The 17,714-nt window shown below is 49.7% G+C and overlaps 1 protein-coding gene across 1 annotated transcript in view; it reads right to left on the bottom strand.

Annotated features, from left to right (window-relative positions):
* Nucleotides 1-17,639, bottom strand: part of LRP4 (LDL receptor related protein 4) — a 63,408-nt gene extending 45,769 nt beyond the window's left edge. Inside the window, exons 1-2 of the mRNA XM_017861981.1 lie at nucleotides 17,386-17,639; nucleotides 1,084-1,230 (exon numbers count right to left, since the gene is read on the bottom strand). Coding sequence (XP_017717470.1) covers nucleotides 1,084-1,230; nucleotides 17,386-17,437 — 199 coding nt within the window. The 5' untranslated portion in view covers nucleotides 17,438-17,639. The remainder of the gene's footprint in view (nucleotides 1-1,083; nucleotides 1,231-17,385) is intronic.
* Nucleotides 17,640-17,714: the final 75 nt, after the last annotated feature.

Here is a 17,714-nt window from a genome sequence, read left to right as displayed (position 1 = left end):
AAAGAAAATATAAAATTCCTTCTTTTTTTTTAGATGGAGTCTCGCTCTGTTGCCCAATCTGGAGTGCAATGGCACAATCTCAGCTCACTGCAAGCTCCACCTCCCGGGTTCACGTCATTCTCCTGCCTCAGCCTCCCAAGTAGATGGGACTACAGGCGCCTGCCACCTCGCCTGGCTAATTGTTTTGTATTTTTAGTAGAGACGGGGTTTCACCATGCTAGCCAGGATGGTCTTGATTTCCTGACCTCGTGATCCTCCAGCCTCAGCCTCCCAAAGTGCTGGTATTACAGGCGTGAGCCACCGTGCCCAGCCTAAGAAAATACAAGATTTCTTACAAAGTTTATATTACTAAGAAAGGTGTGGCCGGGTGTGGTGGTTCATGCCTATAATCCCAGCACTTTGGGAGGCTGAGGTGGCTGGATTGAAGTCAGGAGTTCGAGACCAGCCTGGCCAAAATGTTGAAACCTCATCTCTACTAAAAGTATGTAAAATTAGCCGGGCATGGTGGCACATGCCTGTAGTCCCAGCTACTCGGGAGGCTGAGGCAGAAGAATCACTTGAACCTGGGAGGTGGAGGTTGCAGTGAGCCGAGATCACGCCCCTGCACTCCAGCCTGGGCCACAGAATGAGACTCTGTCTCAAAAAAAAAAGAAAAAAAAAAAGGTTTTATTGTACAAAATACCAAAATAAGAAACATAGAAATAATCAATATTTGTGTATAGTATATCAGTTTTAAAATGCACAAATATGCGGTACATATACACAAACATATATTCACATAAATACAGAGAGACCTATTTAAAGAAACTCCCTGTTGTTTCAAGTGTGTTCTCTTCTTTTACACTTGTTTTCAAGTTTGTTTTCTTGGACATATATGCATGAACCAACAAAAAGAAACACAGGAGAGTTGGAGCCATATATAGTGAAGAAACCACCCAAATGTCACTGTCTATTAAGCTTGCAAAAGATCAACTCTCTGAGTCCAACACAGTTGACGCCGAGAACACTCCATCAGCCTTGTCCTTGCCCCCTACCCCCGGGTCCCTCGCCACCACCTCCCACTGCCTCTGGGGAGGTACTTACTACATCCGTCCTCATCGCTGTGGTCCCCGCAGTCATTGTCTCCATCACACTGCCACTGGGCAGGGATGCAGGTACACTCGCCAAGAGCACTCACTGCACATGTGAAGTGGCTCCGACCACAAGCACACTCGGGGCTGCTGGCCAGGCCTGGGCAGAGGAAAGAGGAATCAGTGAGGGCTCAGCTCCCGCTCAACCAAAGCCCATTCCGAGGGGAAGGTAGAGGGGCCTAGTTAAGGGGCACTGTCACTGGGAGAGTCACAGTGACACTTCAAGGGAGATGCAGGCGGTAAAACCATGTCTCCTCCAGGGCATAAACAATCCAGAAGATACCCTCTGACTTTGGGCTTACAAAGAGTCCAAGTGACCCCCTCTATGACAGGGCTTTTTTGCATAGCACCTCTAAGGGCCCAGAGACAGATGATGCCACCTAGGCTAGGCACAGTGGCTCATACCTATATCACAGCACTTTGAGGGGCTGAGATTGGAGGATTGATTGAGCCCAGAAGTTTGAGACCAGCCTGGGCAACATAGTGAGACCTTGTTTCTACAAAAAACTAAAAAATTAGCTGGGGGTAGTGGCACGTGCCTATAGTCCCAGCTACTTGGGAGGCTGAGGTGGGAGGATTGCTTGAGCCTGGGAGGTCAAGGCTGCAGTGAGCTATGATCACACCACTGCACTCCAGCTGGTGCAACAGAGCAAGACCATGTCTCAAGAAAAAAAAAAAGAAACAAACAACCCCCACCCCAAAATAACAAATAATGCCACTCAGAGGTTTAGTGCTCTTGAAGAAGAGAAACAAGGGACAGAAGGAGTGATGTTGAGAGGCCTCCATATCCTTCTCACCAAAACTAGGTTGAGATATGGATGCTCTGCCTCTGTCCTGGACCAGACCCTGGGATGTTGGCCAGGGAGGGCAAGAACTAATGGTGGAATTAAAATGCTGGAGCCTCTTTAAGATAAGGAACCCACACAGGGGAGCAGGAAGCAGGGTGGGCTGCTGTGAGTCCCCCAGGCCACCTCAGGGCAGAGGAACTGGGACCTGCCAGGGCCTTCCTGTCTGTGGCACAGGCCACAGCCTTGAGGAAGGCTGGCAGATGCAGCCCCTCCCCCGGCTTCAGCAGCACGCAGCTGGGCTTCCCTATTGAGCATCGAGCTATCTGCCTGGCCAAGTCCCATGACCGGCTGCTGTGCCCCCTCCCCAGCGTGCCCAGCAGGATGCCCTGGGATGGCGTGTGAATGGCTCAGTGCCCCGCTCCAGCCTCAGCTGGAACAAAGGGTTCTGCCAGGGTCACTCTCCCCACTCCCAGCATTCATCCAACCCGCTGGGTTGCTCTGCTCGCAGCTGGGGAAGGAGGGGGCCGCAGCGCATGGCTCATCTCTCCCCCTTCCTTTCTTCTCCTCTTCCTCCCCTCAGCTGGGCCCTGCCCTCAGTCTGGGTTGAAACAGAGACGGAGTCAGCTCGAAATTGTCACCCCTCCTCCTATACTCTGTGCCTGGTCCAGCTTTTCTCTCTCAGCTCATCTCCTTGATGTACATCCTTGTCTCACATTACAATTCCTTGGCCTAGTCTAGGGCTTAGGGCCCGGGATAAAAAGGTGTGGTGCCATGCCCTCCAAAAGCAGGGAGAGAGCTCTAGAACTTTCCCTCTCCATTTCAACCCCAAGAGTAAGTGTGAGCATAAGGTAGAACTTCCTAGCCTGCGAAGTATGGATGGATGGATGGATGGATGGATGGATGGATGGATGGATGGATGGACAGACGGATGGATGGATGGCTGGCTGGCTGGCTGGCTTTTGGGATCTGTGAATCCCTGATGCTATAGGTATAATGTAAGTTTCTGGGTAAGGAATCACAGCTTTCACCAGATTCTCAACTGAGGCCTGGCCCTCTCCCTCCACATGCTATGGGAATCAGCTGCCCTAGAAAAGATGCGGGATTGGGCTGGGCACGGTGGCTCACGCCTGTAATATCAGCACTTTGAGAGACTGAGGTGGTGGGTCCCTTGAGCATAGCAGTTTTGAGACTAGCCTGGGCAACATGGTGAAACCCTGTCTCTACAGAAAAGAAATTTACAAAAGTTAGCCAGACATGGTGGTGGACGCCTGTACTCTCAGCTACTTGGGAGCCTGATGTGGGAGGATCACTTGAGCCCAGGAGGTTGAGGCTGCAGTGACCCATAATCTCATCACTGCACTCCAGTCATGGTGACAAAGTGAGACCTTGTCTAAAAAAAAAAAAAAAAAAAAAAGGATGCAGGATTTCCTGCGGAAGCCAAGTGAGGTCCAGTTGTGAGGTGCAGTGTCTCTAGACCTCACAGGAAGGCCTTGCTCCAAGCCCAGTGCTCCTGTCTCTTCGGGTCTCTCTGCAAATGCAGGGTAGAGGATTCTTCCCCAGGAAGCACTAAAAGACCCAGCTTCTCCTGCCCCCACTCCATCCTTTCTGGCCTGAGAACTCTGAGAAGGGAGGAGGGCTTTTCTCACTCAGATCCTGGACAACACAGCCTGAGGAACTTCAGTACTATGACAGGCTCAGCACAGCTACAGGCACCCTTTTGGTGAACTCTAGCTGGACTGAACAGCAAAGATGTTTAATCCCACTCCATGTGATGGGGCTCCCCAGTACACAGATCCCCTTCCTGGGGTATCATGGTGAGAAAAAGGATAAGGCTAAATCAGTGGATCTCAACTGGGTATATTTTGTCCCCTGGAGGACATTTAGCAATGTTTGGAGACATTTTTGGTTGTCATGCTTCGTGGTGTTTACCGACATCTGGTGGGTAGAAGCTAGGGATGCTGCTAAAGATTCTATAACTGTATAATTCTATACAGGATTACATGCCTGCAATCTCAGCACTTTGGGAAGCCCAGGTGGGCGGATCACCTGAGGTCAGGAGTTCAAGACCAGCATGGCCAACATGGTGAAACCCCCATCTCTACTAAAAATACAAACATTAGCCAGGTGTGGTGGTGGGCACCTGTAATCCTAGCTACTTGGGAGGCTTAGGCAGGAGAATCGCTTGAACCCCGGAGGCAGAGGTTGCGGTAAGCTGAGATCGTGCCATTTCTCTCCAGCCTGGGCACAGGAGCGAAAATCTGTCTCAAAAAAAAAAAAAAAAAAAAAAAGATTCTATAACGTGCAGACAGGCCCCTATGATAAAGAATTATCTGACCCGAAACATCCATAGAGGTTGAGAAATGCTGCTAACCACACACAGTACGGAGTGGGGATGTACCAGAGGGGAGTTCAGGATGAAAGGTGTGACAAGGACAGAGAGGAAGATGGGGTGGGTGGGGGGGAACTGGAGGAGGAGGTTGGGCAGAGGACAATGCACTGGACCTGGAACAGACAGACTTGGGTTCCATCAACCAGCCAGGTGACCTTGTGCAAGTCACGTAGCTCCCTAAGCTTCAGTTTTCTTGTTTGTAAAAAAGCCACAAGGAGCTGAACCTGGTGGCTCACGCCTATAATCCTAGCATTTTGGGAGGCTGAGGTGGGCTTGAGGTCAGGAGTTTGAGACCGGCTTGGCCAACACGGTGAAAACCTGTCTCTACTAAAAATATAAAAATTAGTTGGGCGTGATGGTGCACGCCTGTAGTCCCAGCTACCAGGGAGGCTGAAGCGAAAGAATTGCTTGAACCCCGGAGGCAGAGGTTGCAGTGAGCAGAGATCATGCCACTGCACTGTAGCCTGGGCAACACAGCAAGACTCTGTCTCAAAAAAAAAAAAAAAAAACCAACAAAGATTAGACAAGAAAATAAAGGTGGAAAAAACTAACCTTGTGCCTTGGCACACCAAAGATGTTCAATAGGCCGGGCGCGGTGGCTCAAGCCTGTAATCCCAGCACTTTGGGAGGCCGAGACGGGCGGATCACGAGGTCAGGAGATCGAGACCATCCTGGCTAACACGGTGAAACCCCGTCTCTACTAAAATACAAAACTAGCCGGGTGAGGTGGCGGGCGCCTGTAGTCCCAGCTACTCGGGAGGCTGAGGCAGGAGAATGGCGTAAACCCAGGAGGCGGAGCTTGCAGTGAGCTGAGATCCGGCCACTGCACTCCAGTCCGGGCGACAGAGCGAGACTCCGCCTCAAAAAAAAAAAAAAAAAGATGTTCAATAATGGAGGCTGGGGTGTGCGGATGCAGGGGTGTGCAGATGCGGGGCCGTGGGGGTTAAATTTTTCCAAAAGGCCTTGATATTAAAAATTGGAGTACCAGAATAGAGCAAGTGTAGAAGAGTCCTGGGGCTGTGTGCAAATGAAAAAGCATACTAGTAGGGAAGAACCTTAAGCTCTTTTGTTTCTTTAGGGCCCCACCCCCGCCTTTGGCTGAGTGATAACAGAAGTCCTGATTTCCCCGCGCAGACTTTAGGAACAAAGCATTCCATCGGTGGGCATCAAGTTAGTTGCAGGCAGTTGAAGGGCCTTGACTTCCTGCATGTCAAATCAACATCTCAGCATCCGCTGCAGTGAAGGGCGGGCAGCCACTGGTCAGGCAAAGGCTTGACTTGGGCATTCATACAGTAAACAGACACATTATACTCCAGAAAGCCAGCTCTTCTGGACAACTGCTGTCCCTCTGGGGTCCTCAGAGGTGGAATTCTGCCTTTTCACTCAAGTCCCGGCTGTGATCATAAAGGCAGCTTTTAACCCTTTTTAAGGAAAAGAATGGTGAGTGAAGAAAGAAAACAAATGACTGTGGGTGGCAAAATGCAGCCTTCATTTTCAGAAGTGTTGAATTAGAACACTCTGCTATGCTCTGGCCTTGAAAGCTGCCAGCCACACTGCAAGCTCCCTTAGCGTCCAGGGGCCTGGGCTCTAGCCCCTCCACCTAATGCGATTCACCATGGAAAAGGTCTCTCTGCAAGGTATCTTTGATCATGAAGCCATCCAGCTTTTGGGATCTATGTTAATGTGCTCATAGGATTTTTCTCTAGAGGTTAACTAAAATCTTCCCTTTAATATCTCGTCTCTCCCACTCCCGCCACCTTACCAATTTCTCACTGCTTTCACGTAAAGCAAGCTTGTCCAACCTGTGACTTGCATGGCCCAGGATGGCTTTGAATGCGGCCCAACACAAATTCATAAACTTCCTTAAAACATGAGATTATTCGTGATTTCTTTTTTCTTTAGCTCATCAGCTGTTGTTAATGTTCATGTATTTTATGTGTGGCCCAAGACAATCCTTCTTCCAATGCAACCCAGGGAAGCCAAAAGATTGGACACCCCTGATATAAAGGAAAGAAGGGAAACATCCATCTGGTATACAAGACACCCTAACTTAGTAGTAGACAACAGAGATTCTATAGAGTCAGAGAGACGAAGGTTCAAATCTTGGTTCTACCACAAATTCTACAACTTTGAGCAAGTTAATCCCTCCAGGCCTCAGTCTCCTCATCCATAAAATGGGAATATGAACAGTTCTACCTCAAAGGGCTTTGTAAAGATTAACCCATATGGGCCAGGCGCGGTGGCTCAAGCCTGTAATCCCAGCACTTTGGGAGGCCGAGACGGGCGGATCACGAGGTCAGGAGATCAAGACCATCTCTGGCTAACACGGTGAAACCCCGTCTCTACTAAAATAAAATAAAAAAAAAAGCTAGCCGGGCGAGGTGGCAGCGCCTGTAGTCCCAGCTACTCGGGAGGCTGAGGCAGGAGAATGGCGTGAACCCGGGAGGCGGAGCTTGCAGTGAGCTGCGATGTGGCCACTGCCCTCCAGCCTGGGTGACAGAGCGAGACTCCGTCTAAAAAAAAAAAAAAAAAAAAAGAAAAAGATTAACCCATATGAACTGCTTAGCACAGGGCTAACACACAGCAAAAGCTTCATAATAATACAACCATCATTTTTTTTTTTCCAAGATGGAGTCTTGCTCTGTTGCCCAGGCTGGAGTGCAGTGGCGCAATCTTGGCTCACTGCAACCTCCGCCTCCTGGGAAGCAGTTCTCCTGCCTCAGCCTACTAAGTAGCTGGGATTACAGGTGCCCATCACTGCGCCTGGCCATTTTTTGTAGTTTTAGTAGAGACAGGGATTCACCATGTTGGCCAGGCTGGTCTTGAACTCCTGACCTCATGATCTGCAAACCTCGGCCTCCCAAAGTGCTGGGATTACAGGCGTGAGCCACTGTGCCCGGCGCCATCATTTATTAAATACTTACCAGGTGCCCTCCGAGTACTTTTCTAAGTACTTTTCGTATGCTACATCATGGAAGGCTCTCAACAACCCTTGGAGGTGGTAGTGTTATTAGGCTGACGCAAAAGCAATTGTGGTTTTGCCATTACTTTTAACGACAAAATCGCAATTACTTTTGTGCCAACCTAATATTATCACCACTTTACAGCTGGGGACAATGAACCACAGAAAGGTTAAGTCTATAGATAGATTGCACAAGTACTAAGGGTTGAGGCCAGCATTCACACCCAGGCAGGTGATTATACTGCTTCCCAATAAAGGGTACTACTGTTGTGAGAATCTCCAAAACCCCAAGGTCAAAAGGGGGAATTTACAACTTCTGGGTCCTTCTCTTTTATGTGTTCTCCAATAGCAAATATGCAGTGAATTTATGGGTCTCAAACAGTGACCTCTTTCTGGTTACTGCTAAGGTAAAGACTTATTTCCCTCGCCTGAAGGTAAAGTAATGAAGCGGGGAAAGTCTAGCATCCCAGCACTTTTGAATCAGCACTGGAGTGTTGTCGGTCCAGGAAGGAACAGTGCTTCTGATAACAAATAATTATACTTTGCAATTCCTCTTTAGTGTGCAAGCTACTTTTGCATATGCACTTGCATTCTCATTGAATCATTACAATAACCCTGAGCAATGACTGCAGGGCCTATTCAACAGGTAAGGGCACCCGCTTTGGCCAAGGTCATGAGGTATGTGGGAGAGCCAGGATGGCAGCCCCATTCTGACACTTAAACTAGTATTCTTCTCTTAGTGTGATCTCAGAGTCTGGACTTTCAGTAAGCTTTCCGGGTGACACCGATGCACACTCAAGTGTTGAGAGGCGCTGCTCTCCACTATTCCACAGAATGCACAGCTGAAGGTGGACCACACCTGTCACGTGGAGGCACATGGGTAGACCGTGACTACACACAGCTACAGAGCAGCTTTTTCAAGTTGAACCAGAGATGAGAAGGCTTAAGGAATGCCCTGTGAGTGTTCTGGAGTCTGGTGGCTACCCCGGTGTGGAAGGTATTAGGATTACAACGAGAAAAGGAGGAATCACCATTCATTTATAATATGCTAAAGCATATTAGCATATGCCTCTCTCCTTTTATCCACTGGCAGCAATAAATACAAGTTTGTTGAATGAATGAATGAATGAATGAATGAAACACTCCTGTAGAATCTTGTGAAAGCTGGAGTCAAAGGAAAAGGGACTCAGAATATCATAAATAAAAGTAGTTATTTCCTACCTAACCAGTACCCAAGAGAAGAGGTATCTTTTCCTTTGCAAGGCAGCCTCTTAGTCCTATCCAGGTTTTGTTTACTCCTTTCTCCTACAAGAGTTCTTTCACCAGCTGTATTATCCAGCTGTAAAACTGACATGCCATGACTCTACTTATTTCTGTCCCATGGTCCCTTTTATTCCCCTGATCCCGAGAGGCCAGCTTAACTTGGTTGGTTTGGAAAGTCTACCGGGTGAAGTCTTCTCCTCAGTGGGCCGTTTCAAAAGGGACACTATCAGGCACGTGATTACAGGTCCAAGCAAGATCAGCCCTCTCTTGCTACTGTTACGTATAGAAAAGAAGTCCTTAATGGTTAGCCTCCAAAGTTATGAGGCAGAAGAACATAATGTTAAGCACATAGGAACAAAACTTCCCAGAATAAAAATCCTGACTCTGCTAGTTCCTAGCTGTCTGACCCTGGGCAGTTATTTAATCTCTTTCTATCTAATTTTCTCATCAGGAAAATTGGGACAATAAAAGCCCGTACCTTACAGGGATGTTATAAGAAATAAATTAGTTAATTCATAAAAAGGACTTAGCATTACTGCCTGGCACATACTAAGTGCTCAATAAATAATAGCTCTTGCTATTACTATTAAAGACTTGGCTTACCCCAGAACTGTCACATCCAGCCACTCCATGATTAAGACCTGCTATTTTAGGACTTGAGATGTTTGAAAACCCTACCATGTACCAGGCAGCAGTACCACCCCCCATGGGTTAAGTTGGTGGCATGAATAACCACAGTCTTGCTTTACTGCCTTTCTCTGGAAGAGCCTGAGGCACATGGTATCCTTTATCCTTGCCTTTTTTTTTTTTTTTTTTTAGACGGAGTCTTGCTCTGTCACCCAGGCTGGAGTGCAGTGGCACAATCTCAGCTCACTGCAACCTCCATCTCCCGGGTTTAAGCCATTCTCCTGCCTCAGCCTCCCAGGTAGCTGAGACTACAGGTGTGTACCACCATACCCGGCTAACTTTTGTATTTTCAGAGTAGAGACAGGGTTTCTCCATGTTGACCAGGCTGCTCTCGAACTCCTGGCCTCAAGTGATCCGCCTGTCTCGGCCTCCCAAAGCACTGGGATTACAGGCATGAGCCACCACACCCGGCAGATCCTTGCCTAATTTATCACCAACTAATTCTGAGGAGCCAAGGACAGGAGAGAGAATCCAGAACCTAAAGCAATTAAAAAATGGATTTGTTTCCACTGTTGTAAATCAGGAGTAATAACAGTATCTATTTCATAGGGTTGCTAAGAGGTCTAAATGAGATAATACATATGAAGTTCATACTAGACAGCTGTTACTGTTGTTCTTGTTACTTGTACTAATCCCATTATCTTCATCTGGATATGTCCTCTCTCTCAACCCAGTAATGTAGCCAATGCCAGGCTATCTTGCTATAGATGCTCAAAATTCTACCTGCCCTACCTGGAAGCTGTCAACAGATTTCACAAATCCAACAGGGCTCAAACATGGCTGTGCTCTGTGAAGGGCTGCTCAAAATATTGCTTTCCTCTCCCGCTGCATCTCAAATCAGAAAGTCCACACAGTAACAAACTACATTTGTTTGTGGTTACTCAGGGAGCAACAGACCACATTTTCTGGAAGCCTTTTAAAGTCTCTCGCTTCTTCTGAGCCCATGAGTTCAAGGCTACAGTGAGCTATGATCATGCCACTGCACTCCAGCCTTGGCAATAGAGTGAGACCCTGTTTAAAAAAAAAAAAAAGTAAATAAAGTCTCTCTCCCTCAAAAGAACCTGAGAAGTAATTCGTTATGCATTGAGACTCCCTGAGAAGGAGATGTCTGAAAACAGAAAGGAGAGGTCAATCCAGGGTGAAATATAGACCTTCCCAACCTAGATCTTCTGGGATAGCCTGGCTTGAAAATACTCTATTTCGAGAGGTAGCATGGGATTGGGGGTTAACAGCTTAGACTCTGGGTTCAAATCCTGGTTCAGTTACTCACTACTTGTATGACAGCAAACTGCTCTAAGCCTGTTTCCCATCTGTAAGATGGGAATCTGTTTTTTGTTTTTGTTTTTTTGAGATGGAGTCTTGCTCTGTCGCTCAGCCTAGAGAGCAGTGGCACAATCTTGGCTCACTGAAACCTCTGCCTCCCAGGTTCAAGCGATTCTCCCACCTCAGCCTCAGTCTCCTGAGTAGCTGAGACTATGGACATGTGCCACCATGTCAGCTAATTTTTGTTTTTTTAGTAGACATGGGGTTTCACCATGTTGGCCAGGCTGGTCTCGAACTCCTGACCTCAAGTGATCCACCCACTCCAGCCTCCCAAAGTGCTGAGATTATAGGCGTGAGCCACCACACCTGGAATGTAAGACAGGAATCTAATGATACCTACCTCATAAGGATATTGTGAGGGATAAATGTGATATCATATACTAAATGCTTATCACAGTGCCAGGGACACAGCAAAGCTCTCAAAAATGCTAACTGCTCCAGAAATACATTTGGATTTTTTAGACCACATATCCCAGTTTGTAAATCCACACTTCCCACAATTTGCAAAAATTGTCATTGGAGGAGATCATTCCTAGAAGAAGAGAAATTCTCATTTGGGGAAGATACATTGTAGAGTTGTTGGCTTTTACTGGCTTTCGGAGCCTGTAGTTGAAACTTCTTGTTTCAACTGCCCAGGGCCGGAAGGTGGAAAGCCTGGGGCTCCCCTTTCCTATTTGCTAGGATTGTGGATGTCATAACCTGGCCTCTCCACTTGGTTAGAAGGAGGCTACAGTCAACTCAACAGAGAAGCTGTCTCTTGTACTCATCCATGCTGGCACGTGGTTGCAGGCCAGCCCCAAGGCTGGGGCCAGGGGAACATAGGAAGGGAACACTTAGAGCACTACCCCTCCCCACCTCCCCCTAGGCGTGACAGGAAGTGGAGCTGCTGAGCTTGGAGAGATCCCTGGAGGCACTTACAACCTTGCAGCTTCTTTATTTCACATGCTAATCAGGTGTCTCTCCGGATACCCTTCTCTGTACCTGCTTCGCCCTACACCCAGACAGAGGGAGGGTACCTCTCCAGCAAAAAGGCACTGCCTGGAGCCAGGAGCTTTCTGGCTCCAGAAAACCTCCGGTGATACATTATGCAGCAGCACCTCTGTGTCACTGCCTCTCAGCCAGATGGGAGGTTTGCTCCCAGTCTTTTGTTTCTGGCTCTGCTTGCTGCTCTGATCCTCAGCTCTGCACAGAGGTGAGGGGGAGCTCCCATAGGCCAAGTCAGGGCTTGCAGCAAGTCCCAGCCAGGCTTTCCCCAGTTGGGTCCCAGGCAGCGCCCCTTCCCTCCTCTTTCGAACCTGAATGATGGGGGAGTCCTATTCCGCAGGGGAAACAGGGCGTCAGGGAGCGCTAACAGTCAGTCCGCTCATCTGTGAGCAAGGATGGGAATCTACGAGCAGTGAAAGAATGAAGTCTGCTTAGACGGGCGTAAGAGGCGCTCAAGGGCACCTAGGATGTTTGCTTCTTGCTAAATCAAAAATGCACAACAGAAAATGGAGTCAAACGACCGCCAGGAAGCTAGAGAATTGGCTCTTTTTAACAGCTGCTCTTGGTTACGGTCAACTTTCCGCAGCTCCCAAAACATCACATCACTGGCACCAACTTAAAAAGAAGAAACAAAAGAGACAACAGAGGTCAAACTTTGAGGTGGAGGAGCTGGGGGTTGGGGGCCATTCGGGGCTGGAGACCCACATCAATTAGGCCTGCACACTGACAGGCTTCCTGATTGAAAAGGGTAGCTGCGAAGGCTCCACAACAGCCCAGTCCCAAATTGGGGCAATTACTACCTTATGAGCTCTGGAGCCTGACTCCTTTCTCAGGCCAATGGGAGAGAGGGCTTGGAATTCTAAACTGTTCCAGCTACAAGAGTCCCCGGCCAGCCCCTCTCACCCCATGTCACAGGAATCTTAGGGGGAGAAGTTGCTAGGCTGCATCCCTGACCACTTAAGAAGGGAAGCTCTCAGAGGAAAAGCTCCACTTCCCCAGACCTCTCTCAAGAGAACTAAGGTGACATGAGTTCCCCTAGACTGATGTTATAGCTTAGTAGATCACTTTTCTAGGAGTGGGCACAAGTGGGAACTATGCTTCGGTTCTGTCACGTTTTCAAGGGGAGAAAAAAGGGGCAGATCTTTAAGAGACAAGCAAAAGACCAGCTGCAATGAATGAAGGAGCAAGTCTCAATTTTAGCACGGAACACGGTAGCATAATTATTTACCTGGCTCCCATGTTCTAAAGCCAAGAATCATCTCCGATCCACTTACCTGACTTTGCTTACAGCTAACTTTTATCTAGCTCTATAGTAACACAGTAGTTGCCAAGCTCTGTGCTGCATAGTTTGAACATGCTATTATCTCATGTAAGTTTTATGATATTCCTATGTGATAATTTATTACTACTTTTCTTCCTCTACCCTACTCACCTTTGCAGGTAACAACTCTGAGGTTCAGGGATATTTTGCACAGGGTCACCAAGAATTGCCAGAGCCAAGATTCAAACCCAGGTCTGTGGGTGCTTCTTAATTACCGAGCTTCGTATACAGTGATTATATTAATGCTTGACATATGTGTGCTTGCTGAATGAATGAACAAGTGAATGGGTGTGGAGCCCAGTTTGAGGAATGCTCCCGATTGTATGAGGAAGAACTCATCCCTGCCAGCTCTAAGCTGGAGTGACAGTGGCAAACCCATGCAGTCATCAGAACTATTTATAAGGCCAAACTCAGGCTCTGCCAGCTAACCAGTCAGCACTGAGTCTTCCCTGGGACACTGAATCCTCACAGGCTGAGGAGGGGAGGAGGGCTTCCGCTGCTAAAGATGAGATGGCAGTCCAGACATAGTCTGGGGCCCAGATGCCCCATGTCCAGGCAACTGTGACAAAACTCGTGGCTAAGCTGCATCAAGGAATGTAGAGAGACCCTGGCTGGAACAGGATAACAGACCTAGTCGACCAAGGGCACAGACTGTCTCATAATTTTGCCCAGTCATAGAAAAGACAAGACTGGCCGGGCGCGGTGGCTCAAGCCTGTAATCCCAGCACTTTGGGAGGCCGAGAGGGGCGGATCACGAGGTCAGGAGATCAAGACCATCCTGGCTAACACGGTGAAACCCCGTCTCTACTAAAAATACAAAAACTAGCCGGGCGAGGTGGCGGGCGCCTGTAGTCCCAGCTACTCGGGAGGCTGAGGCAGGAGAATGGCATAAACCCGGGAGGCGGAGCTTGCAGTGAGCTGAGATCCGGCCACCGTACTCCAGCCCGGGCGACAGAGCGAGACTCGGCCTCAAAAAAAAAAAAAAAAAAAAAAAAAAAAAAAGACAAGACTACTTCTTAAAGTAGTCCCTGAAATTCTGTTCCTATTCAGGAACCTTTAGTATTTATTTTTTCTTTAAAGGGGCAGCAGCATAAACAATTTTTCCCATTTTCCTTCTAACAGTTAAGACTGGCAGTTAATCAGCAGAAAGAGTGAGCGAAGAGCTATAAAACACTCTGTCTTCTGTGACCTCCTGTGTTCTTTGCTGGCCCAGAAGATGGACATACCCAACGTGCTCTGTATCAGACATGGCCAGACTTGGTTCCCTTGCACCTGTCATTCTTAATACCACGTGCCAGTCCAAAAGATGTTATCTGATATTCATCAGGGTACAGAAGAGGAAATCCAAAATCAGTGACAAGCCAAGTATGTTTCACAAGTCCAACAGATCAAGGACAAGGTCACTCAAGCACCATGACAACCATGGTCATGACAACAGCGAGATGGAAAGCAGACCAGTCTCAGCTCAATTGCTCTGCACTTATTCTCAGATACAACCTTCTATCTACCCAAACATACCTAGGCAGGAAGTTTTAACATTTCCCTTACCTGGATGAGACCTCCAGAACAAACACAGTTTCCACTCTTTCAAGGCTTGTCATCTATGCCCTTACTTCAATCTTCAGGATGAAAATGCTCAGGGCTATTACCAGCCATCAAGTTTCCTTCCAAAATCTTTAAGGTTGGAGAGTTATGTGGGTTGAGTCCAAACCAATAGGCTCTAGGAAAAGCCCAAAGGACTACCAGCATCCAAATAAGCACCTTAAACTTTATGTATTTATTGAGATAGAGTCTCACTCTGTTGCCCAGGCTGGAGTACAGTGGAGCAATCTTGGCTCATTGCAACTTCTGCCTCCCAGGTTCAAGCAATTCTCCTGTCTCACCCGTTCAAGTAGCTGGAGACTACAGGCATGTACCACCATGCCCGGCTAATTTTTGTATTTTTAGTAGAGACAGGGTTTCGCCATGTTGGCCAGGCTGGTCTTGAACTCCTGGCCTCAAGTGATCCGCTAGTCTCAGCCTCCCAATGTCACCTCAAACTTTAGTGTCTTTAATTCATGCCTTGCTGAGGTCAGGTCTGTCTAATGGATCTACTACTACATTTATCACAACTGCTGTCTCCCTGAGCCCCCGGAATTGTCAGTACAAAAGATGTTGTGTTGGTGGTATTTTTGGTTGTTTTTTTTTTGGTTGTGGTGGTTCCAGGCTCTGAAACTGCTCAGTCTCACTGGTGAACTGTGGATCTGACCCCTCCAGACCGCCGAGGATGGCTCAGTATCAGGCCAGGTGATGTGTATACCTTCACCCCACTGCCTACCCTTACAAACATGTGCACAGAAAGCTTTCCATGCTTAGACATTTCTATTAAACTTTTTTTCCTTAAAAAGAAACTTGGGCTGGACACAGTGGCTCACACCTGTAATATCAGCACTTTGGGAGGCCGAGGCAGGTGGATCGCTTGAGTCCAGGAGTTGGAGGCCAGCCTTGGCAACATGGTGAAACCCTATCTCTAGAAAAAAAAACAAAAATTTGTAGGGTGCGGTGGTGCATGCCTGTAGTCCCAGTTACTCAGGAGGCTGAGATGACAAGATCACTTGAGCTTGGGGGGTCGAGGCTGTAGTAAGCTATGATTGCCCCACTGCACTCCAGCCTGGGCAACAGAGTGACACCCTCTCCAAGAAAAAAAGAGAAAGAAGCCTAAAAGAGTTACCACGAATCCTCCCATTCTTTTTCTGTGAAACATTAGACATATGCAATTCTCTCCCCCCATTCTCACCCCCTTCCTTTATGCACATGTAATATTTGCAGCGTTGACAGCTCTGGAGCAGTAAAATCTTCTTGGCCAGTCTCAGCCCGGAACCTTCCAGCTCCCCTTTCCCTAGGGCAGAAGGCGACAATCTCCTCTCTGGCTTTGTTAGTATCCGTTTTAACCCTAATTTTTTTTTTTTTTTTTTTTCCAGTGCCTTGCCATTTCCCTTCATCTTTTTCAAAACTTCCTCCAGGGGGCCGAGAGGAAAGTTCCATCCCCTTCCCTTGCAACCCGAAGGGGGAACCCCCCAAAAAGCAAAGCTGTCCCTTTAAGGGGCCCATGTGGTGGGAAGAACAGCTACATTCCTACCCCAGTAGGGCCGCTGTCCCAACACGCCAAAGAGGCTACAAATAACCATCCAGGAGAGAGCCGGGGAGGGGAGAGCGCAGAGCGGAGCGGAACGTGGGCCGGCCAGGCCACCGCTCCTCAGAGAGAAAGGGCTCAGTCCGCGCTGGAGAGGTCGCGGAAAAAGCCCCCTGAAAACCCACAGGTAGTTTAAATAAAAGACATGAAAACTCTGTTTTGGATTTGGGAGGTAAACCAATCTTTAAAACGAGTGCCCAGACATCTCCACGCCCTGCCAGGCAAGTTCCGAAATCTCACTGACTTTTTCCACACGAGCTGTCCTACGTGAAAGAAAGAACCGGTGCAAGGCCAGGCAGGATCTGCAGACCCCTTCATTCTGAGCCCCAGCTCCCTACATCGGGGCTGCGAGGAAAATGGGGAGACTCGGAACTCCCGCCACGATGAATAACGATGGGTGAATAGGGCTGGGGTTCAAAAATCAAAGTTCTTTGAACTCTGGGCACAAACTAGAGGCAGCTGCTCAATCACGGGGTGCACCCAGGGTCGTTAAGAGACCGCGGAGAAGCTGATTCCACCGGAGCCCTAGTCACACATAACAGGGGGTATGGGCACCAAGGAGTCCTGCTGCAGCCGTCCAGCTCCCCTGAGGGCCCGGACCCCGCCGCGCGGGCCGGGAGGCTGCTTTCTGGGGTTCAGGGATACCCGCCCCCTGCCCCCCTACCCCGGCCAGGGCAGATCTGCGGGAGCCTTCCAGCAGTTTTTTCCCTATATTTCTTCTCAGCCCCCTTTCCAACCACCTCCCCTGGGGACGATCCAGGGCTGGAAGTTGACTGGCCGCAGCCAAGAGAGGGACCCCGAAACACCGCCGAGGGGAGATGCTGCCCGCAAACAGTGTCCCAGAGTCTTGGTGGGAGCAAGACCTGGAGTTGTTCTCCAAGTAGAGAAATCCCGGTGCCCAAGTACTCAGATTCCACCGGGGCCCTTCTCCGCAACCCGCCCGAGCCCCCAGCCCCAGGAAGGAGAGCTATTTACAACTTATGGGTTTAGCGACCCTCTTCGCCCGCCTCCCTTTCTTCGCACGCATTCATTCGCACCAAGGACACAGAGCCCCCGTCCTAACCTTAAAGGGAAGCAGTCCCCACTCTTCAAAGAGCAGTGAGGGAGGACGAGCGAAAGAACGCCCCGGACCTTACCCGCGCCCCGGCCCAGACCCGAGCCCGCGGGAGCGCCTCCGCTGATGCCCCCGCTCCGGCTGCTGGAGCCGGGGCCGCTCCGGGTCCACTCCCCAGCACACAGACCCAGGGCCACGGCTAGCAGCGAGCGCGAGGGGTCTCAGGCCCTGGCCCGCGCCGTCCGGGTACCGGGAGGCGAGTCCTGCAGCGGCCGGACCCAGGGACAAACTTTCCCGGCGGGCGCCGCTTACCGTGTGCGCAGAGCAGGGCGCCAAGCAGCAGCGCGCCCCACTGCCGCCTCATGGTGCCGCCCGCGCCGCCCGCCCGGGGTCCCGCCGGCTCCCGCGGGACGGCGCGGCGGAGGAGCCCGCGGAGGGTCCCCGAGGGGGAAGCGTCCCGGGTGCACGGCGGCCTGCGCGCCCCGCAAGTCGCCCTCTGGACGCCGCCGCCTCCTCCAGTGCTGCCAGAGCAGACGCTGCCCCGCCAGGGGACCAGGAGGGGGTGTCCCGGGCCAGGCCGCCCCGCCCCCCGCGCCGCAGCCCCCGCCACCGCCACCGCGCCTGGGCCCGCCCCCAGCGCC

The sequence above is a fragment of the Rhinopithecus bieti genome, unplaced genomic scaffold (genome assembly GCF_001698545.2).
Source record: "Rhinopithecus bieti isolate Rb0 unplaced genomic scaffold, ASM169854v2 scaffold_61533, whole genome shotgun sequence".
NCBI classification, from domain to species: Eukaryota; Metazoa; Chordata; class Mammalia; order Primates; family Cercopithecidae; genus Rhinopithecus; species Rhinopithecus bieti.
The sequence above is the reverse complement of the archived record's forward strand: the minus strand, read 5'-3'. Positions and strand labels throughout refer to the sequence as shown.